Below are 16,893 nucleotides of genomic sequence, written 5' to 3' on the forward strand. Positions count from 1 at the left end.
GGAGTAAGGAATGTCTTATCACCATGGTTACTGGGAAATGGTCCCACTTATATATAATAAGGGCTTTAGCAGAGGCCAGGCCATCTGATGCTCCCATCTGGGGCCAAAAGGCAGGGTGTCTGAAGTGTCACTCCTTATGAAGTTACATGAACACAGCTCTGGGCCAGGTGCTGGGCCACGTACTGGGAACACCGTATCTGAAAAAAAAAAAAAAGGCTTTTCTTTGTTTGTTGGGGTCGGGGGGTGGGAGCCAGGGGAGGGCAGAGTCCTGGGCATCTTCACCTAGTCACCCCTTTGTTACCCGGCACTTGGCGCTGCGTCTGGCACACAGCAGGGCTGCACTAATGAGTGAGTGTGCCGCCTCAGTATGGGGGTACCACCCCAGATATGGAGCTGCAGTGGCGGGGAAGGGGGCGTTGGAGCGGCCATCTCTCCTTTAGTTCTCACGCTCCTACGTGGCAGAGAGATGCCCAACAAGGAAAAAGTGCCCCTCCCCCGCCAGACGCCTCCCCTGGCCCGCTCTGGCCCAGCACTGCAGGCTTCGAGGTGGCAGTCCTGGAGGGGGACCCCAGCTGCCTGACCGCAGGGGGCCCGGGGTCGCTGGCCCAGGCCCAGCGAGTTTCCGAGCTCGGCGCCTCCGGGGCCAGGGCAGACCCTCTGCACCTGCCAGGCCTGCGGCGTGAGCAGCGAGAGGAGCGGGACTGCCTAGAACTGGGGCAGCCGCGCCGCACAGGAGCAAAACAAGAGCACGCGCACCTGCCGGCTCCGCCCCGCCCCTGCACGCCGGCCAATCGCGGGTCGTGGGCGGGGCCGGCGCGGGAGGGTCGTGGGCGGGGCCGGGGCCCCAGCTGCGGCCCGAGCCGGAGCCAGAGTCCGCGACCGGCGCAGCCGCCGAGCCTAGGGCGAGCACAGCCTCTTGCCCGCCGCCCGTCCCCGCCACCCGCAGCCTCGTCCCCGCCGCCGCCGCCCCCGGGGCATGGCCTGTCTGACGGCCGCTTTCTCGGTCGGTACCGCCATGGTGAGTGAGCGCATCCTTCGGCCCCGGGGCTTGGTTCTGTTCTCTAGGAGAATAAAAAAACCCACAAAGACCAGCACCCTCACCCTGACACCTGTCCCCGGAGCCCCGGGAGAGGCGCCCGACTCCCATCGCCCCCCGCCCTGGCTACCTGGCTCCTCGGGATGCCCCTTGCAGCCGAGGATGCGGGGAAGGCGGAGGGGCCAGGACAGGCAGGGAGGAAGGAGGCCAGGAGCCCCACACGTGTACTGATGGCCTTGACCTCGTCTGCCTCCGGGTGACGGACCTGGGGCCTGGGGCCCCGGAGTGTACTGGGGCGGGGCGGCAGCCTGGGCCAGAGGGAAAGGGGGCCCCATCCCTCTGCCGGCGCGTGCGGCCAGAGCCTGGGGAGCGGGCGCCTCTCGCGCTACTCTCCGGAGCACCGGCACTGTCTGGGGGAACAAAAGAGAGAGGCGGTGGAGAGCCGGAGCCCGTGCTGTCCCTTCGCCCTCGGGGACAGCCTCTCCCGGACCTGCTCAGAAGGGGGCGGCGGAGTCATGGGGAGGCAGATGAGGGGCGAGCCTGGGTACCTCTGGCCACATTTCTGCACCCTGTAGAGAGAATAGGGTGGGGACAGAGGCACGCATCTCACTTTTCCCAAGGGTGCCAGCTCCGCAGGGGGACCACCGGCTGCAGGCGCATTCTTTGCTAGACACTATTACAGTAAGTGCTATTCCTCTGAGTGGTCAAGAGTCTCCTCTTGCCGCTTTAAAATATCTCCATAAAGTCACATTAGGAAAAAAACAAACAAACTAGCCATCGTCTCACCCATCCTAGGGCCCTTCATTTCTATGCCTAGCACGCCGACAGTGCAGTTAGGTACCTCTGGACCGATTTCAGGTCATCTAAAGTACAAATAGAAAGCATTCCGTATTCCAAGCCCTCTCGCCCTCCCTATCCATCCGCCTTCTATCCTTTGCCTATGTATTTACTATCCTGCTAGTCACTTCCCTTGAGCTGTAACCCCACCGTGCACATCGGGTTTTCACCTCCACCCCTCGCCTTTATTTCATTTTTAGCATCCTGTATTTGAAGTCAGCAGAGCTCAGCAGGATTTGACCGACAGTTACCTCTTGCCTTGAGCTCAAGAAAAAAAAAAAAAAAGTAGCCGGGTTTCTGCGCATGCTCTGCTCTGACAACTGCATCCTATGATTCCAAACAGGTTACTGTAGAACATACCGAGCCTCGGCAGCTCATTATATAATGATTTTGTGTAAACCGATAGAATGGGGCCTCGGACACATTAAGGAGGTTGGTAGAGCAGGAAAAAGCCATGGGTAGGGGGACCCACAGGCCGGGTCCCATCTCTAGGCATGTTCTGCCTTTATGACTTAGCTTCTTACATATAAGAGGGATCGAAAAATGAAAGAGGCAGTCCCCTCCTCATGACATTTGCTTTTATCTGGTTGCATGTTTGGGTAACACTTGGCCATTCTTCATTTTACCCGTGTTCATTTCTTTGGGATTCCTAAGTGATGGTGGCAATGGAAAATGAAGGAAGTTACTCTTGTTAGCTGTGGGTAAAGAAAGTTTCAGGTCTTGGAGATACTGGATAACTAACTCTTGAATCCCTTTCAAAGCTGCAAAAGTAGCTCATACATGTGGGACAATAATGACTCAGAATGTTTTAAGGGACAGGTGTTTTTATGTCAAGATATTTTGGATGTTACGTTATGGTTTGAGACAGCCCCAGAACTCAGGTGTTTCGTTCATGTGGAGGTGTTAAGGGCTGAGCTCATTTTTTCAGAGAATGTAGTTTTGTGTGAAAACCATTCTCCCTGAAAACCTTGTGCTTTTTTGTTTTTAATTTTAAAAATTCTACCCAAGTCATAAACAGAGCCCTTGGGAGATACCCAGGATCCTAAACTTTGCTCTGCGGTCCAGCCCGGGGCTGGCTGCCAGGTGTGAGTCTGGAGAAGGTGCCTTGGAGGATGGAAGAAGCACCCACATGGTGTTTCAGAGTCCCTGAGCTGGGCAGGGCAGGCAAGGGCTCCCAATGGGACTGGTATTTGGGGCTGTTGGAAGCCAGATTTTGGAGACAATGAGGTTGGCATTCTGAGTGACCATGCCAGTGACACCTACCCTTTGCTTAGTTAAGGGCGTGATGTTTGGGTTCTTTTCCCTTAGGCGGTGGCCTTGAGGATTCTGGAGCAGTACGTTTTCCTCTTATGTGCCCAGGGTCCCAGGGAGGGATCTGCCCTTCAACTGCAGGGTCTGCTGGTCTAGGTGGGCACCATAGCTGGCAGCAGTGAGAGAAGTGAGAGTGCATGCCTGGAGCCTGCGAGTTCCTCTTGGCTTTCCTCCCTTCCCCAAGATGCTGTGGGGAAAGTTTCTATCTCCAACTGGACTTCCCTGGGTAAAGAGAGTGAAGCAGCCTCACAATGGCTCAGGGGCTCTCTGACCATTAGAGACCCTCCCCAGCTAAACAAGCATCTCAATATATTAGCATTCAAACTGAAATCAGTGCCCCCAAAAATATCCTTACCAACAGCAGTCAGGAACAGTCCAAATAGGGTCTCCTCTGCGTTCCACACCTGTGAATGGACTCACTAGTATTTACCACTTATTACGCAGCACAAATTGTGTGTGGAAGGGGAGGTCAAAGACAATGCTTCAGCAAGATAGGGAAGCAAACAAAGAAAGGGAAAGAATGGGGAGGGAGGATGTATTTGTTTCATCTTTAATGAACTCAGGAGGCTCAGGACAAGCTAGCTGTAACCTACATCGCCGGCGGCTCTCATCGGAGGATGTGTTTCCAGAGAGCTGGTCTATTTTGGAGTGACAGCCACTGCCACCCATCAGACAGGATTTTAGGATTTTATTAATTGGACACCCATGGCGGAAAGGTGGGTGATGGCATGCACCGCTTTGGCGTCAGTTGCTTTGGGGGTAGGGTTGTGTGGTCCCCCATTCTCTTGTGGATTTCCCTGCAAGGGACGGGGGCTGGGATGACCCAGGGTCCACTACAGCTTGCCTACAGAAAGCCAAGCAACGTCCCGGCGCTGCTGGGGACTGTTCGGGAGGACCCGTGCAGGCAGGGAAGCCGCACAGAGCTGGACCCCAGCTTGGCTACTTCTTAACGGTGGGGTCTCAGGCAGGTAAGGTGGTATCCTCGTGAAATGGAGCGGCAGAGGGTCATACCCCACCCGGCCCCTGCCCCCGGAGAGCTGTGGAGACAGAGGAGGAGTCATCTGTGCAGTCTGGAGTTTAATGAGCGCACTGTAATCGTGCATTGCTGAATGAATAGTCACTACTGTTCATAATTGCTTACCTACTACGCGGGAGGTATTAATGCAAAACTGTAAATAGTAAGTACGAGCCTCTGGCTTCACCCTCTCGCTCCCAAATCAGTTTACTCCCCCAGCTTTGTCCCACTGGCCCGTCCATTTGTCTCCCTCCCCACTGCCCCCTGCTGGTGAAGGCCACTCATCCTCCCCACTGCAGGCTCTGCTGCAGGAGACGGTTCTCACCGGCCCGTTGGTCTGCTACTTCCGCCTTGAGATGCCTCCGCGGCCTGCAGAGACCTCGGGATAAAGTGCACAGTCCTTAACAAGCTTTGCAAGCCCTGCACCGTGCAGACCCCGTGTGCCTCGCTAGTCCCACCTTGTTCCAAAAGCCCCTCCCCCGTTCCCAAATCAGAGCTGCAGCCCCTGATTTTCAGATCTCCAGATGTTCCGCTGTCTTGCTGCCGAGCCTTTGCACGTGCTGTTCCCTCGCAGGGAACGTCGGTCGTGGACGAGCACCCCTTCCCCACCCCACCTTGCTAAGCTCACCTCACAGTTTATTTCCTCAGAAACACCGTGTATCCCCACCCAGGACCCCCACTGCCTTGCGTGACCCTCGTGGGTCCCTGCATCGTCTTGTTCTAGCTCTTGCCCCTGGGTATTGAAATTGTTTGCGGCCCAGTCTTGGACTTGAGCTTGCTGAGGCCACAGGCCATGTCTGTCTGGCTGACTGCTGATCCCCAGGGCTTTATCTGGGCTGTGAGGGAGAGAGTGAGTGAGAGGACAGATAGGCCTGGAGTCTAGACGGGCAAGTCAGACGCTCATCATAATCCAGGTCTGGCATCTGCTCCAGCTGGCAGGTGGGTGGAGTCATGGCTGTTCGTCCCTGTATTCGTGTAGGTTTCATTAAAAAGGGAAGACCCGACCTGTCCCTGGGCTTCCTCCGGGGTTGACGCGAGTGGTGGGTGCTGGGGGAGGTTGTGGATGGTCCAAGGTGGTTGGAGGTGGAGGGGGCCACGCCCTGGGGAGGGGCTTCTGGAAGCTCCCGCCCCCAGCTGAACACAGAGCAATTGGCTGTCCCGGCGTTAGAGCCAGTGCCCCAGCAGGACGTGGGTCTGGAAGTAGACGTCTCACCTTTCCAGGTGGGGGTGAGGATGGACTTCGGGGACCAGGCCTGGAGCTAACTGTCTCACCCATTACTCTGTCCACTACCCGCCCCCCCCAGCAAAGCCAGGATTTGGTGCTGCCAGGGCCCGTGTGGAGTCAAACGGGGTTGTAGCCCTGGGACAGCAGCTCGCGATCCCAGGAGCAAGACAGGCGGGCCCAGGGGTGGCATTTGGCGCTGCTCTAGGTGCTGGGGCTGCAGGTGCACGTTCTTACCCGCGGGTCAAAGCCAGGAGCGTGCTGAGCTGTTGTTCCTTCAAGGGGCCCCGACGCAGAAGGCACCAGACAAGCTCGGATGCAGAGGCCACGCCCTGCAGCGCCCTCCCGGCAGGCAGCGGGAGAGGCTCGTTCTCAGCCCAGGCTCTGAGGAGGCCCGTTGTCAGGCTAACACAAACCTCCCCAATTATGTGGAGGATGCAGGAACCTACTCCTGCTTGTGTTTGAAGCATTTCTCATGCTCGGTGCCAGCGGCAAACCAAGATGAATTTTGTCGGAGCTTTACTCCGCACTTTAATTTTTAGCCACAGAACATTACAGTCAGGGAGCTAAGTTCTGATGCGGTTAAGCTTTCCAGAGGTAGGAGATGCCTGGGAGGTGTGTGTGTTGTGTGTCTTTTTCTTAAGCAGCAAAGCAGCATTTTCAAACAGCACAAGAACTGGAAACCCCTGTGCCCACATCTCCCCATCCCCCTATTTGTGTTTTAAAGATTCAAAACCTCCAAATCGTCCAAGATTTCCACGATGGAAATAATGTGGAATAATAATAATGGAAATCCTCTTCAAGGATGCAGTCACGTACCCTCAGGAGGCCACTCTAATGTGGGGGAGGGCTTGTTTCGGTCACTAGAGTTGCTGGAGTTTATAAGGATGTTTATGGATGATCCACTCTCTGGTTTTGTTTTAGCCTTTTGTTAGAAACAATAATGATCAAAAAGCCATCAACTTTAAAGAAATCTCACAACCTGTGGAAAAATAACAGTTTGATGTTATTTAGAACAAATAGCAGTATGGCAGTGTCTCCCCAGTCCTACGGCCATCAGAAGGGCCTGAATTATCAAAGGTGGTTGTCCACGGGCTCTCCAGATCAGGCTGACTGCCTTCAACAGTATGGAGGAGTGTCTCCAGTGGCCCACACTTTTGGCACTGTGGAATGTTCTGTCTTGATTCAAGAGGCAGCTAGAAAAAGCACAGCACATTATTCATCCACCCCAGGGTTCTTCTGTGTTTTGGAGGTGCCTAAAGCGTATTGACTTGTCCAGCGTAGCCAAGCCATTAGAAAGGATATTCCTTTCTTTGCTTAAATACCTTTGGTTCTTGGCTTATCTGTAACGGTTCAATGGACTCCCAATGGAAGCTTGAAAAGCTAATGTAGCTATGTATTAGGTATCCAGGTGATGCAGTGGAAGAGGCACCCGTTTTCTAAGATGACTCATCCTGGGATCACTTCTGCCCCTCACTTGATCGTAGAGCTCAGAGCAAGTTCCTTAAAATAGTCTGTGCCTCAGTTTCCTTGTCTGTATCCCAGAGAAAAACAAATCAACCTTTCCAACACTTCAGTGCTATTATGAAGATATGGTGAGAGAGGAGAGCTGTAGGCATTTGTAAAATTTACAAGTTAAACACAAAGACCATCTCCCACAAACCCCGTCAGGTCAAGTGGTATCATTGCCCTTGAGAAATGTTTATGAGGTTATGCCAGGAAGGGACTAAAAGAGCTCATTGTAAAGCTTTTTCAGTTGTGCATTTCTGAGCAGCCTCGTGTATTTTTATGGGATTTTTTAGTGAGTGGACTGTAGGGAGATCATTTTTAGGGTGGCTGGTGTTTCATCCTTTGAGATGTATTTATCAGTTTTGTGATTAGATGTTATGATTCCTAAATAAGATGGTAGATCATAGCTTATCTTTAGCATGTTTTTAGTAGAAGAATAAGTGAGGGCTGGGGAGGAGGCATTCCTCCAGGTGAGCATCCTTCCTGTGTTGCTGAGGGCACCACGGAGGGTGAGAAGCACCGATCGATGACGCTGGCTGATCAATGGCCCTGAGCCTAACGGTGAGTCCCTGTGGTCCTTCCCGTGGTGTAACTTATACCTGCTCTCGGTGCTTCCTCCCCGTCTTTCTAGAATGGCAGCAGTTACTCTGCAGCAATGACAGAGCCCAAGTCAGTGTGCGTCTCTGTGGATGAGGTGGTCTCTAGCAACCGCGAGGTCATGGAGATGGAGCTGCTGAACGGACTCCTGAAGAAGGAGGACAACAGTGTCACAGAGGCCCAGCGCCTCTCCTCCCTGCCGCGGAGGGCGGCCGTGAACATCGAATTCAAGGACCTTTCCTATTCGGTCCCAGAAGGCCCCTGGTGGAGGAAGAAAGGTAGGCCGGGGGCTGCTGTGTGCATCCAGAGGCGCAGGCACCTCGGAGGAAGGAACAGGTCGTTTGGGAAGATCTGGGTCTGGAAGCTGGGAGGCTGATTCTCTTTCCAGACTCTGGCTCTGCCGTGGCCAATGTATGTAATTGCTTTATGCCCGATTTTTCCTCACTTAGGATATGAACAGATCAGATTAGATGACTCAAGATTCACAGCGTTTGTTGTGTTTTTTTTGACTGAGTGTAGTTGATTTACAATGCTGTGTTAGTTTCAGGTGTATAGAAAAGTGATTCAGTTATACATATATATATACGTATATATATATATGCACTTTTCCAGATTCTTTTCCATGATAGGTTATTACAAGATATTGAATATAGTTCCCTGCGCTATACAGTAGCTCCTTGTTGTTTATCCATTTTATATATAGTAGTGTGTATCTGTTAATTCCAAACTTCTAATTTATCCACCCCCCCTTCCCCTTTGGTAACCATAAGATTGTTTTCTACGTCTGTGAGTCACACACTGGTTCTTAAACTCTGATATGATCACAGAGTTTGACCAGGGTCCATGTGTGCTGGTTTCCTGTCTGCACTCGGCGGGTCCTCTTTACTGGATGATGTTAATGTTAGTCTTTCGAGATAGGACTCTTTTTTTAATGTTTCAGAGCAAAGTGGAAGCCAGGTGTTTCCTCCCAAGCTTGAAGTGTTGAAAAGTAACCAGTGACCTCTAGTAACCTCTCTGGAAACCAGTCATGTACGTTTACAGATCTTGAAAGGACTGTCTCATGGTTGGGGCGTTGGTGGGCTCTCCATAAAAACAGAAGAGATGATGGAGCAGGTGGAACTCGGAGGTCTCGGGAGAGCCACACACACAGGAGTTTGCCACCGGCCTGTTGCCTGTTAATGGGAATTGACGACTGATGGTATTCTGAGTTTTCTTAGCAACGTGGATGCTCCTTTGCCAGCTCTAGATTTTCAGAGTGTGTGGAGTTAATGCCTCCCTGGGTTGGTATTTCTTTCTCGAGCCTGACCGACTTCCTCCCCAGGAACTCACTCCTCATCCCCCGCGGCCCCGTGCACCCTCCATCTGCCCATCTTTGAGGGGGGGTGACTGGGAGAGGACGTGTTACACATCACCCAGAAACAGTGGTCCTCAGTTTCTAATGAATCATTTCAAACAACTTGAAAATCTATGAGGAATTTGGAACAAAGTGACTCAGGTACCCCCGGAATATCCTGGAATATTGGGGTTGTTTAGAGCTCTCAACTTAAATCTAGATTCAATCCTTCTTCCTTTTTGAAGAAGACCCACCAAGACTCACTTGTTTACTTTTCATCTTTCTCCCCCTATTGCCTTCATGTTGCTTCCTACTCTCTTGACGTGAAGCAGTTGAGACGGTTGGCGTGGGCACCCTGGAATTCCTTGGAGCCATGATTTTAGAACCTTGATTGGCTGGTCCCTGGGACCTTCGAGCCAAGCTGGTTGTGGGATGATTTTGTGTCTGTTTGCACAAATGGGAACAGACCCCAAACCTTGTCAGCGGCTGATACTATAGCATTGTTATCTGAGACTCAACATTTTCAGAGTGTGCCAGCCTGTTTTGTTAACAAATTCTGTGAGAGGCTCAGGATTGGGCCCATTTGTTTGAGCCTCTTGAAATTTCACCAGAAGATTCCAGCCTTTTCCTTCTCCACTTGAACAAAGATTTTACCGAAAAAAGGCACTGAGCGACCAGGAGGGTGTTGTGAGGTTTTGACCTGATGTGTCTCTATAGACAAACTGCGGCAGACCTGTGGGCCACGTGGGCAGGTTTCTGTCCACGTGTTACAAGTGGCCTTAGAAACGTGGTCATGATGCTGAAAACGCTTGGATGGGTATCCTCTCAGGTGAAGGCTTGAAATGCAGAAATGCACATATTTGAAAACCATGGCAGAATCTTGGTTTGAAATCCAACCCAGCAGGTGTTCACCTGGGGCTGGCAGGTGAAGACTATCATTTCCTGGTCAGGTGTGCGGCTTGCCCACCCTGTGTTCTCTACATGTTAGAACTGGTCACACTGATTGTCAACGGTGACGGCCTCTTAATTAATGAGGGAGGGGCCACTACTGTCCATGGCGGGTGGCCTCCTAGGAAGCCCCGCCCAGATGGCTGCCAGATAAACACTTGCCCTGCAGTAACCTGTGTGGGCTTAAGCAGGGAGGAGTAGAAAGTGGGCCCCAGGGACCTGCCCGTGAGTCAGAGATGGCTAGGGCTGGAGAGGAAGTCGGGCACCATGAGCCTGGTGCATCCAGGTTTTTGGTTTCTCAACCAGCGAGGCCTGACTTCTCTGTCTGGCTTCCTCTCGGCCTCTGTCTCCGCCCCAGTGCCTGTGCCCACTTCCCTCTCTCTGGGCCCCTTCTCCCATGTAGCCCTGTGGGTACCCTCACTGTTCAGAATTTAGATGGTTTATCACTCCCGCATACCTTGAGGGTGTGGGATACTTGTCCACCTTCTCACTGAATAGAAAGGAAGCCACGTGTGAAGGGCTTGCCCCGAGCCTGAGCTGGGGGGTAGGCCAGGGGCTGGGTGGTGGTTTCCAACTCTGTGGTCCAGCTTGGGCACCCGGGCAGCGCCTGGTGCAGGGCCTCAGGGTGCCAGGGTCCCCATGGCCATAGGGAAGCAGTGCTCCTTCTCCAGGCTTGGTGCCCACAAATGCTTGCCGAGCTGGCAAACATTTCCCTTTTCTCTTGGTGGCAGTTTTATATTTCGCGTCACCTCTGTGTGATGCCCAGCGTGATGCCAAGTGTGACCAAACTTTGGGGCAGGAGCTTTTGCTCTTACTTCTCTGACCATATTCTGTTTTTCTGTCTGTATCCAGTCAATAGTTTTTTGTGTTTTTTTTTTAATTCAACTTTATGTGCTGAGCTCATTGTCATGACCACAGTGAAGTGTGTGGTGAAGGACAAAGGAGCCTGAGGGCTGGAGTGATTCGCTCAAGGTCGGAGCCAGCAAGGTCCGCCATCCAGCCCTCGGATTCCTAGTCCGGGCTTCTTTTCATCACGAAGACACTGGACCACTCCAGTAAACTCTAGGAAAGCTGTTTTCTCCCAGAACATGGTGCTACAACACAAACTCAACCCAGAATGCTGTAGCAAAGCCTGGCACTGGGATTAGAATAATATTAAATAAATATTAAATAATATTAAAAACTCCTACACAATTATTTTAAAGAAAAAGGATGGAGAAAGAGAGCTTCATAATCCTTAGTAGAAAGGTCATAAGTGACTCCACAGCAGTATTTTTAAGAAGGCAACGTCAGGCACTGATTCTTTGTACTTCTCGAGCTTGACAATTGCCAGGCATTGACTTCAGCGTCTAAGAAAACAACTTGTATTTTCAATTGTAGCTCCATTTTCACCATATGATTAATGATGTCTTGAGAGGAAAATCTGGATCGTATAATAGATTCCTAGTAGACAATATAATTGTGAAAGGAACTGTTCTCAGGAGAAAAAAAGTACACCCCAAGGATGATGTCCCTGGCTTCTGATACAGTCATTACTTTCCCTCAAGGAATTCACTCACAGAGCCTAAGTCGATGGGATAGATGATTTGGAGCAATGTGGACTCTGGTGCCGTTACACAGACTATCGTGTCGAGGGACGTAGGGGAACGGTCCGGTTTGATTGTCCTCACTCACCCCAGTGTGACTTACTTTTGAAAGCAGCTTTTGCTTCCTGGGCGGTAGACACTGCATTGGCATTGGTAACATTTAGGACCCCTTGTTAAGAAGAGAAACCACGTTGTGAAATGCTGAGGTGGAGCGGAGAAAATTCTACACTCAGACAGCACTCTGTGGCTTTCAGAGCTCGTCCACACTGTGGAGTTAAGGGGTGACTCTGGGTCGTCTGTCCCCCAAGGAGACTGGAGCCATTTCCATTTATACAATTCAAGCAGCCCTTTGGACCAGCTGGCTCAGGGGCCAATCCTGTCCTTTCAATGTGTGGAGTACACGAGGTTCAGAGATATATCCCTGGTCACAGGAGCAGGGGAGGTGGGACGTGAAGGCAGGTCTGGGGGGCTTGAGGCTATAGGACCTGACAAGACACCTAGTAAACATCCGGCCCTGAGGTGGGCACACAACAGGACCACGATGGCACGGATGTGCCTCACCCCATTTTACAAAACCACTGGGGGTGGCCTTGACTGTTACCTCTGACTCATTTCCCCTTTAATCGGCCTGCTTGGATGTCAGTCACCTCTGCCTTTCACAAGGACCCATAAAGAGGTCTCCTAATCCCATGGAGAGGCTTGGCTGTCCTGTCTCCTCCCCCAGGGAGGTGAGGCTGGCATGTATGTCATGCTTTGCACAAACAGGTGACATGATTCTTAGAAATGAAATAACACCTCCCAAGATGACCCTGTGGGTTGAGAACAAAAGTAATCATATCTGAGGGTTTGGAGAGTTTTCTTTACTCTTCCCCAGCCTGGCTGGGGCCTCAACACAGTAACACTCCGATGGAATGGGACAGCACCTCCTACTTTGAAACCGGACCCTCCAGCCTCATCCTTGTCAAATGCCAGGATGGAGTTAAATATTCTGGGCAGCCCCACATCAGGTTATCTGTATTGGTTTGCTTCTGAGCTATAAAAATGCATTTGAACACCCTTCTCAATTTGAAGTTTGCTTTCTCTTAATTTCCATGGCAATTTCACAAGGCCTGCTCTGACAGGCTGGCTAAAATGAGTAGAATGTGCCATTAAAATTCCTTTCAGCGATTCCATTAAAGTAAGACTGGATTCCAACGCAGCGCTGGGTGACTTGATCCAACCGACTGGGACAGGGGTGGGGAGGGAAGGCCAGATAAAGGGGGACTCTGGAAATCCCAGAGCAGAGAGGGGGCTCCAGAGGGGGGTGCTGCTCAAGTGCAAAGGCGGGTTTCTGTTCCCCTAGCATGAATGAATTACTTTTGTACTTCTTGGAAACTCTCATGCTAAGGTGGGCTTTCTTTGGGGTGCAAAAGAAATGGCTTTTGATACTGTGCCTTTGTCTTTATTTGAGGCTGTGACTGGTCTTATAGTGCAGTGTGGCAAACCTAAACCTTGCTTGCCAGGGATCCCTGCTTGAGGCTGGGGCTTTACACCGGCAACCCAATGACCCCAGGTCACCTTGGCGAACGCAGATGGCTGGACACCTCCTCCCATCCCCTCCCGGGCCAGTTCTCAGGCTCTCAGTGGCTTCCTCTCGGGCCCATTTGGTGATGAGGTCTTCTGGAATAGTTCTGTACCTCCGTCTTATATACTCCAAAAGAGGCTTTGAAAAACTGTGGAGGATGGGCTGACTCTCAGGACAGATGGATGTAGCATGACCATGTACAAAACCAAAAGGGTTTGCTAGTTTACAGGCAGAACTTGAACATCCAAGGGATCTAGGCACCCCTTCTCCAGCCAGCCCCTTCTCTCCCTTGGAGCACACTATGTGGAAGCCAAACCATCACCAGTTGGGACCTGGAATCAGGGGTGCGTGATTCAAGTGTGGCTCGATCAGGCTCAACAGCCCCCGTAGACACGGCACAAGTGGCCCTGCCGACACTGGCTCTTCTCCTTTGCTTCACTGTCAGGCCACCCCGGTCGCCTTCCGATTGGCAAGGCACAGTAACACGTTGCTATTTTTCCAGAGAGTGTGCCTGGTCTGGAGCCATCTGGTCTCTTCAGTGTGACTTTGCAGGACTATGTTCTGCTCAGTGAGGGGTTGATGTCACTATCACTTTTCAAGGACATTCTTGCCACACTCATTTTCACCTGCTTGGGGGGGGGTGCCCTCCTGCCTTCCTTTAACACCCCAAATATGCTGACATCTTGAAAACTTCACATGCCGGAACTAACGTCCTCTCTTATAAACCAGAACCGAATCCATCAAGGCCAAGAAATAACACAGGGTGACATTCTGCTGAACACGAAACCATTTCTTTTTTCTATAAATTGGCAGAAGAAAATGTTTAGTAACCATACACCTGCTCTTTTGGAGTTCAGTCGTAGAATCAACAGATTTGCTTATTTAAGGAACAAAGGTAACCATGTGGGTCAGATTAAAAAACATTTGGAAAGACTGAACCCTACAAACCAGGGGTTTGTAGAATGAAGGTACGTGCTCTATAAAACCCTTGCTGATGGAGTTCTAAAACCTCTAAAGGAAAGCTTACATTCAAGTAAAATATCTCTGATACTGAATGTTTTTGCCCCTAATTTGAGAAAAGGCATCGAGCGGAGTTTTCAGAGTGAAGGCTGGAGGCTGATGCACCTGCAGGGACCCGGCCTCACCCACAGCCCTTGGTTTTACTTCTCACTTTGTCAGCCGTGTTGTCGTTAGTCACCTTTGTGCTTGTGGGGTAAATGGCATTCAGTGTCAAACTTAAGACATACCAGAGTGATTTCAAGACTGTAATTATGTCCAGCTGAGACCTGTATTTAGAGCCTGAATCTTGGAGCCCAAAGGGGCCTGGGAGCTCCCTCATCTGGCCTCTCACCCGTGGAGCAGTCCCTCTCGCCCCATGACAACGGGCGGCCAGCCTCTGTCTGGGCAGCAGCCAGAGCCTGACATCTCTCTGTGTGGCCAGGTCCATGTTTGCACAACTCTCATTCTTAGAATTCTGTCTGTTGAGCTGAAATCTCAATTCGAGTCATGTTCATTTGTTGATCCAAGTTCTGCTTTTTGGAATTCTGCAGAACACATACAATCTTGGTCTTGAAATGAGCTCACGAATTGGGAGGAGGAAAGCCTAACCGTGTACAAAACAGGTACATCAAGATCCAGGGCTACCTGGAAAGGAGGAAATAAGAAGCCTGTGGTTCGTGGAGGAGATGAGGCTGTAGTCCTGCTTTGGGAGCAGGTACCACAGTGGCATCCCTGGGGGCACGGCAGTGAGCAGGGGCCCCTGCTGGAACGTTTTGGGTCTTGGTTGTGAACTAGTAAGGGTGGAGATCAACGGAAAAACAGAACATGAGTGACTCTTTCTGTTTCTTTTACTGTCATAAGGTGAACTGATGTGCTCAGACAAAAAAGTCCCTCGCCTTGATAGCTCCACTGCCTATCTTGAAAGCGAAACTTTTAGCAGGAATTTTATGGGATTTCTCAGTTTTTATTTCTTCCCTCCCACTTTTTTGGCGGGAGAAGTGTCTATTTTTTTTTTTTAATTAAAAATAATTGTTTACTAAGCAAATGCTGTTTGCTTTAGCACATTGTCTCATTAAGTGTTCCCCGGAAAGCCACGGGGCATTATCAGTAATGGACATTACCCAGGAGAAAAGGAGGCTTAGAAGGAGGCAGATCTCAGGTTCAGGCTTAGACCGCAAGTCCTAACGACCTGCCTCTCAACAAGCTCCACTGAGAACCCTTCTCCCTTTTGTCATTTCGCAGGTCCACGTAAGATGAGCTGTTTTTCTCACCTTTTCTTTGCGGATAACAAACACATCCCTAGACCCTGGTGGCAGCAGGGTTGCCACAAAAGCCCTTCTCATCTGCTGGGGAAGGGGACCCCCAGATTTCCTTCATGAGCTGGGCTGGGGGCAGTTTTGGCTTCCATCGTGAATCAGAACTCCGTCCAGCTGGCTGGGGTCTGTGCGGGGCGCCTCTGCTCGCCCTGCCTCTCCAGGACGGGGTTATTGGGCCCCCTGTCGTCCACCCCTACGTTCCTTCCAAGGGCGACCTGAACGGCTTGTCTCGAAGGAGCGAATTCATTCTGGCCAGTCCCCACCCCCACCCCCCGCCCGCCGAGAGGGCTCTTCCTCCGGCTTTAAAAACGGAGTAAAAACCCATCTCTTTTCTTGGCCGGGGCGGACGCTGACTCTGCAGGCATGGGGCCCAGGGCGACATTTGTGCTGTCCCAGCCAAGCGGCAGGGACACACCTGCTTTCAGATATAGATCTAGCTGAGGGTCCGGCAGAGGCTCCCTGGAGGTTTTCGTGCTCCTCGGGAATCCTAAATTTTCAACGGTTGAAAGAGAAGATCACGGTCGGCCTAGCTGCGGGCCCGGCAGGTGCGCCCCGCTGCGCGTGCGCAGTGGCCGCCGCCGCGCGCGCCGGGGTTACTACCGGTCAACGCTCGCGGGTAACCTCGGCGGCGCCGCGCGATTGGCTGCGCGCCGGGCGCTGTTGCTAAGCGCGAGCAGAGGACGCCGAGCTCCTAGGTCCCGATGCTGCGGCCCCTCCGAGCAGGCCGGGGTCTCACCCTACCCCCGACTGGGGCTGCCCCGTGCACAGCGGACCCCCGGGCATGCACTCCCCACTGCTCCAGCCCAGATCCGACTAACACCTGGGCCCGGAAAGTGGGAGAACCTTTCCACTAGCCTAATTTTGCTCTGGAGGCATCACTAAAATGTATCTGAGGAATGGAGATATTTCTTACCCAGTGATGATTATTTTGATGTCTTTAAGCGTAATTGGGAAACTTCACTGGAATAGAAATAGCACATAGATATTTAGAAAGGCTGTCCTCAGGAAAATGGCTGGCGTCCTGTGCAGTGTCTCAGTCCTTATGGCTTTCATCAGAATGGGGAGGCTCCATGAATTTTCCAGACTTCTATTTAAAGTGGCAAGTCGGGCCATTAGGTCAGGTGCATGCGTTTCCTGTGAGACAACCGAAACCTGAATCCTCATGAAATATTCTTGTTTTGCTTTGTTTTAGGTTCTCCCTGTGGGTGAAGTAATGAGAGGCAAGGCCTCCTGGTTTGGGCCAAGTCAGCGTTTACAAATGACCAGGGTGGATTTTGGAATCCTGGAATTCCCTTAGGAATCTGAGTGGCAGGTCCAGTAAGTGGGCTGGAATCCAGGGTCACGCTGCAAGGCTGCCTCTTCCCTGATCTCTGCTGACTCACTTCCATCCTGGGCGTGTTAGCGAGGCTTAGAGAAATAGCAGCTGAACTTTAGGTGTGCTTCCCCGTAGCATCCAGTACACATCGTGTGCATGTGTGTGTGTGTGTGTGTGTGTGCGTGTGCGTGTGTGTGTGTGAGAGAATCCATACATGCGATCATAAGCCCCGTTCCAGCGCCTCAAAGGCCTGGGATGCCTTGATGGAACTGGAGGTGCCATGCTTTGCCTCTCCCTGGGAACCA

General features: G+C 51.8%; 1 protein-coding gene across 1 annotated transcript in view; it reads left to right on the top strand.

Annotated features, from left to right (window-relative positions):
• Nucleotides 1–823: 823 nt before the first annotated feature.
• ABCG1 (ATP binding cassette subfamily G member 1) overlaps nucleotides 824–16,893 on the top strand; it is a gene marked incomplete at its 3' end in the record, with an annotated part of 55,795 nt that continues 39,725 nt past the window's right edge. Inside the window, exons 1-2 of the mRNA XM_082625672.1 lie at nucleotides 824–1,018; nucleotides 7,562–7,805. Coding sequence (XP_082481798.1) covers nucleotides 977–1,018; nucleotides 7,562–7,805 — 286 coding nt within the window. The 5' untranslated portion in view covers nucleotides 824–976. The remainder of the gene's footprint in view (nucleotides 1,019–7,561; nucleotides 7,806–16,893) is intronic.

Source organism: Mesoplodon mirus (assembly GCF_964341445.2).
Source record: "Mesoplodon mirus genome assembly, chromosome: 6".
Taxonomy (NCBI): Eukaryota; Metazoa; Chordata; class Mammalia; order Artiodactyla; family Ziphiidae; genus Mesoplodon; species Mesoplodon mirus.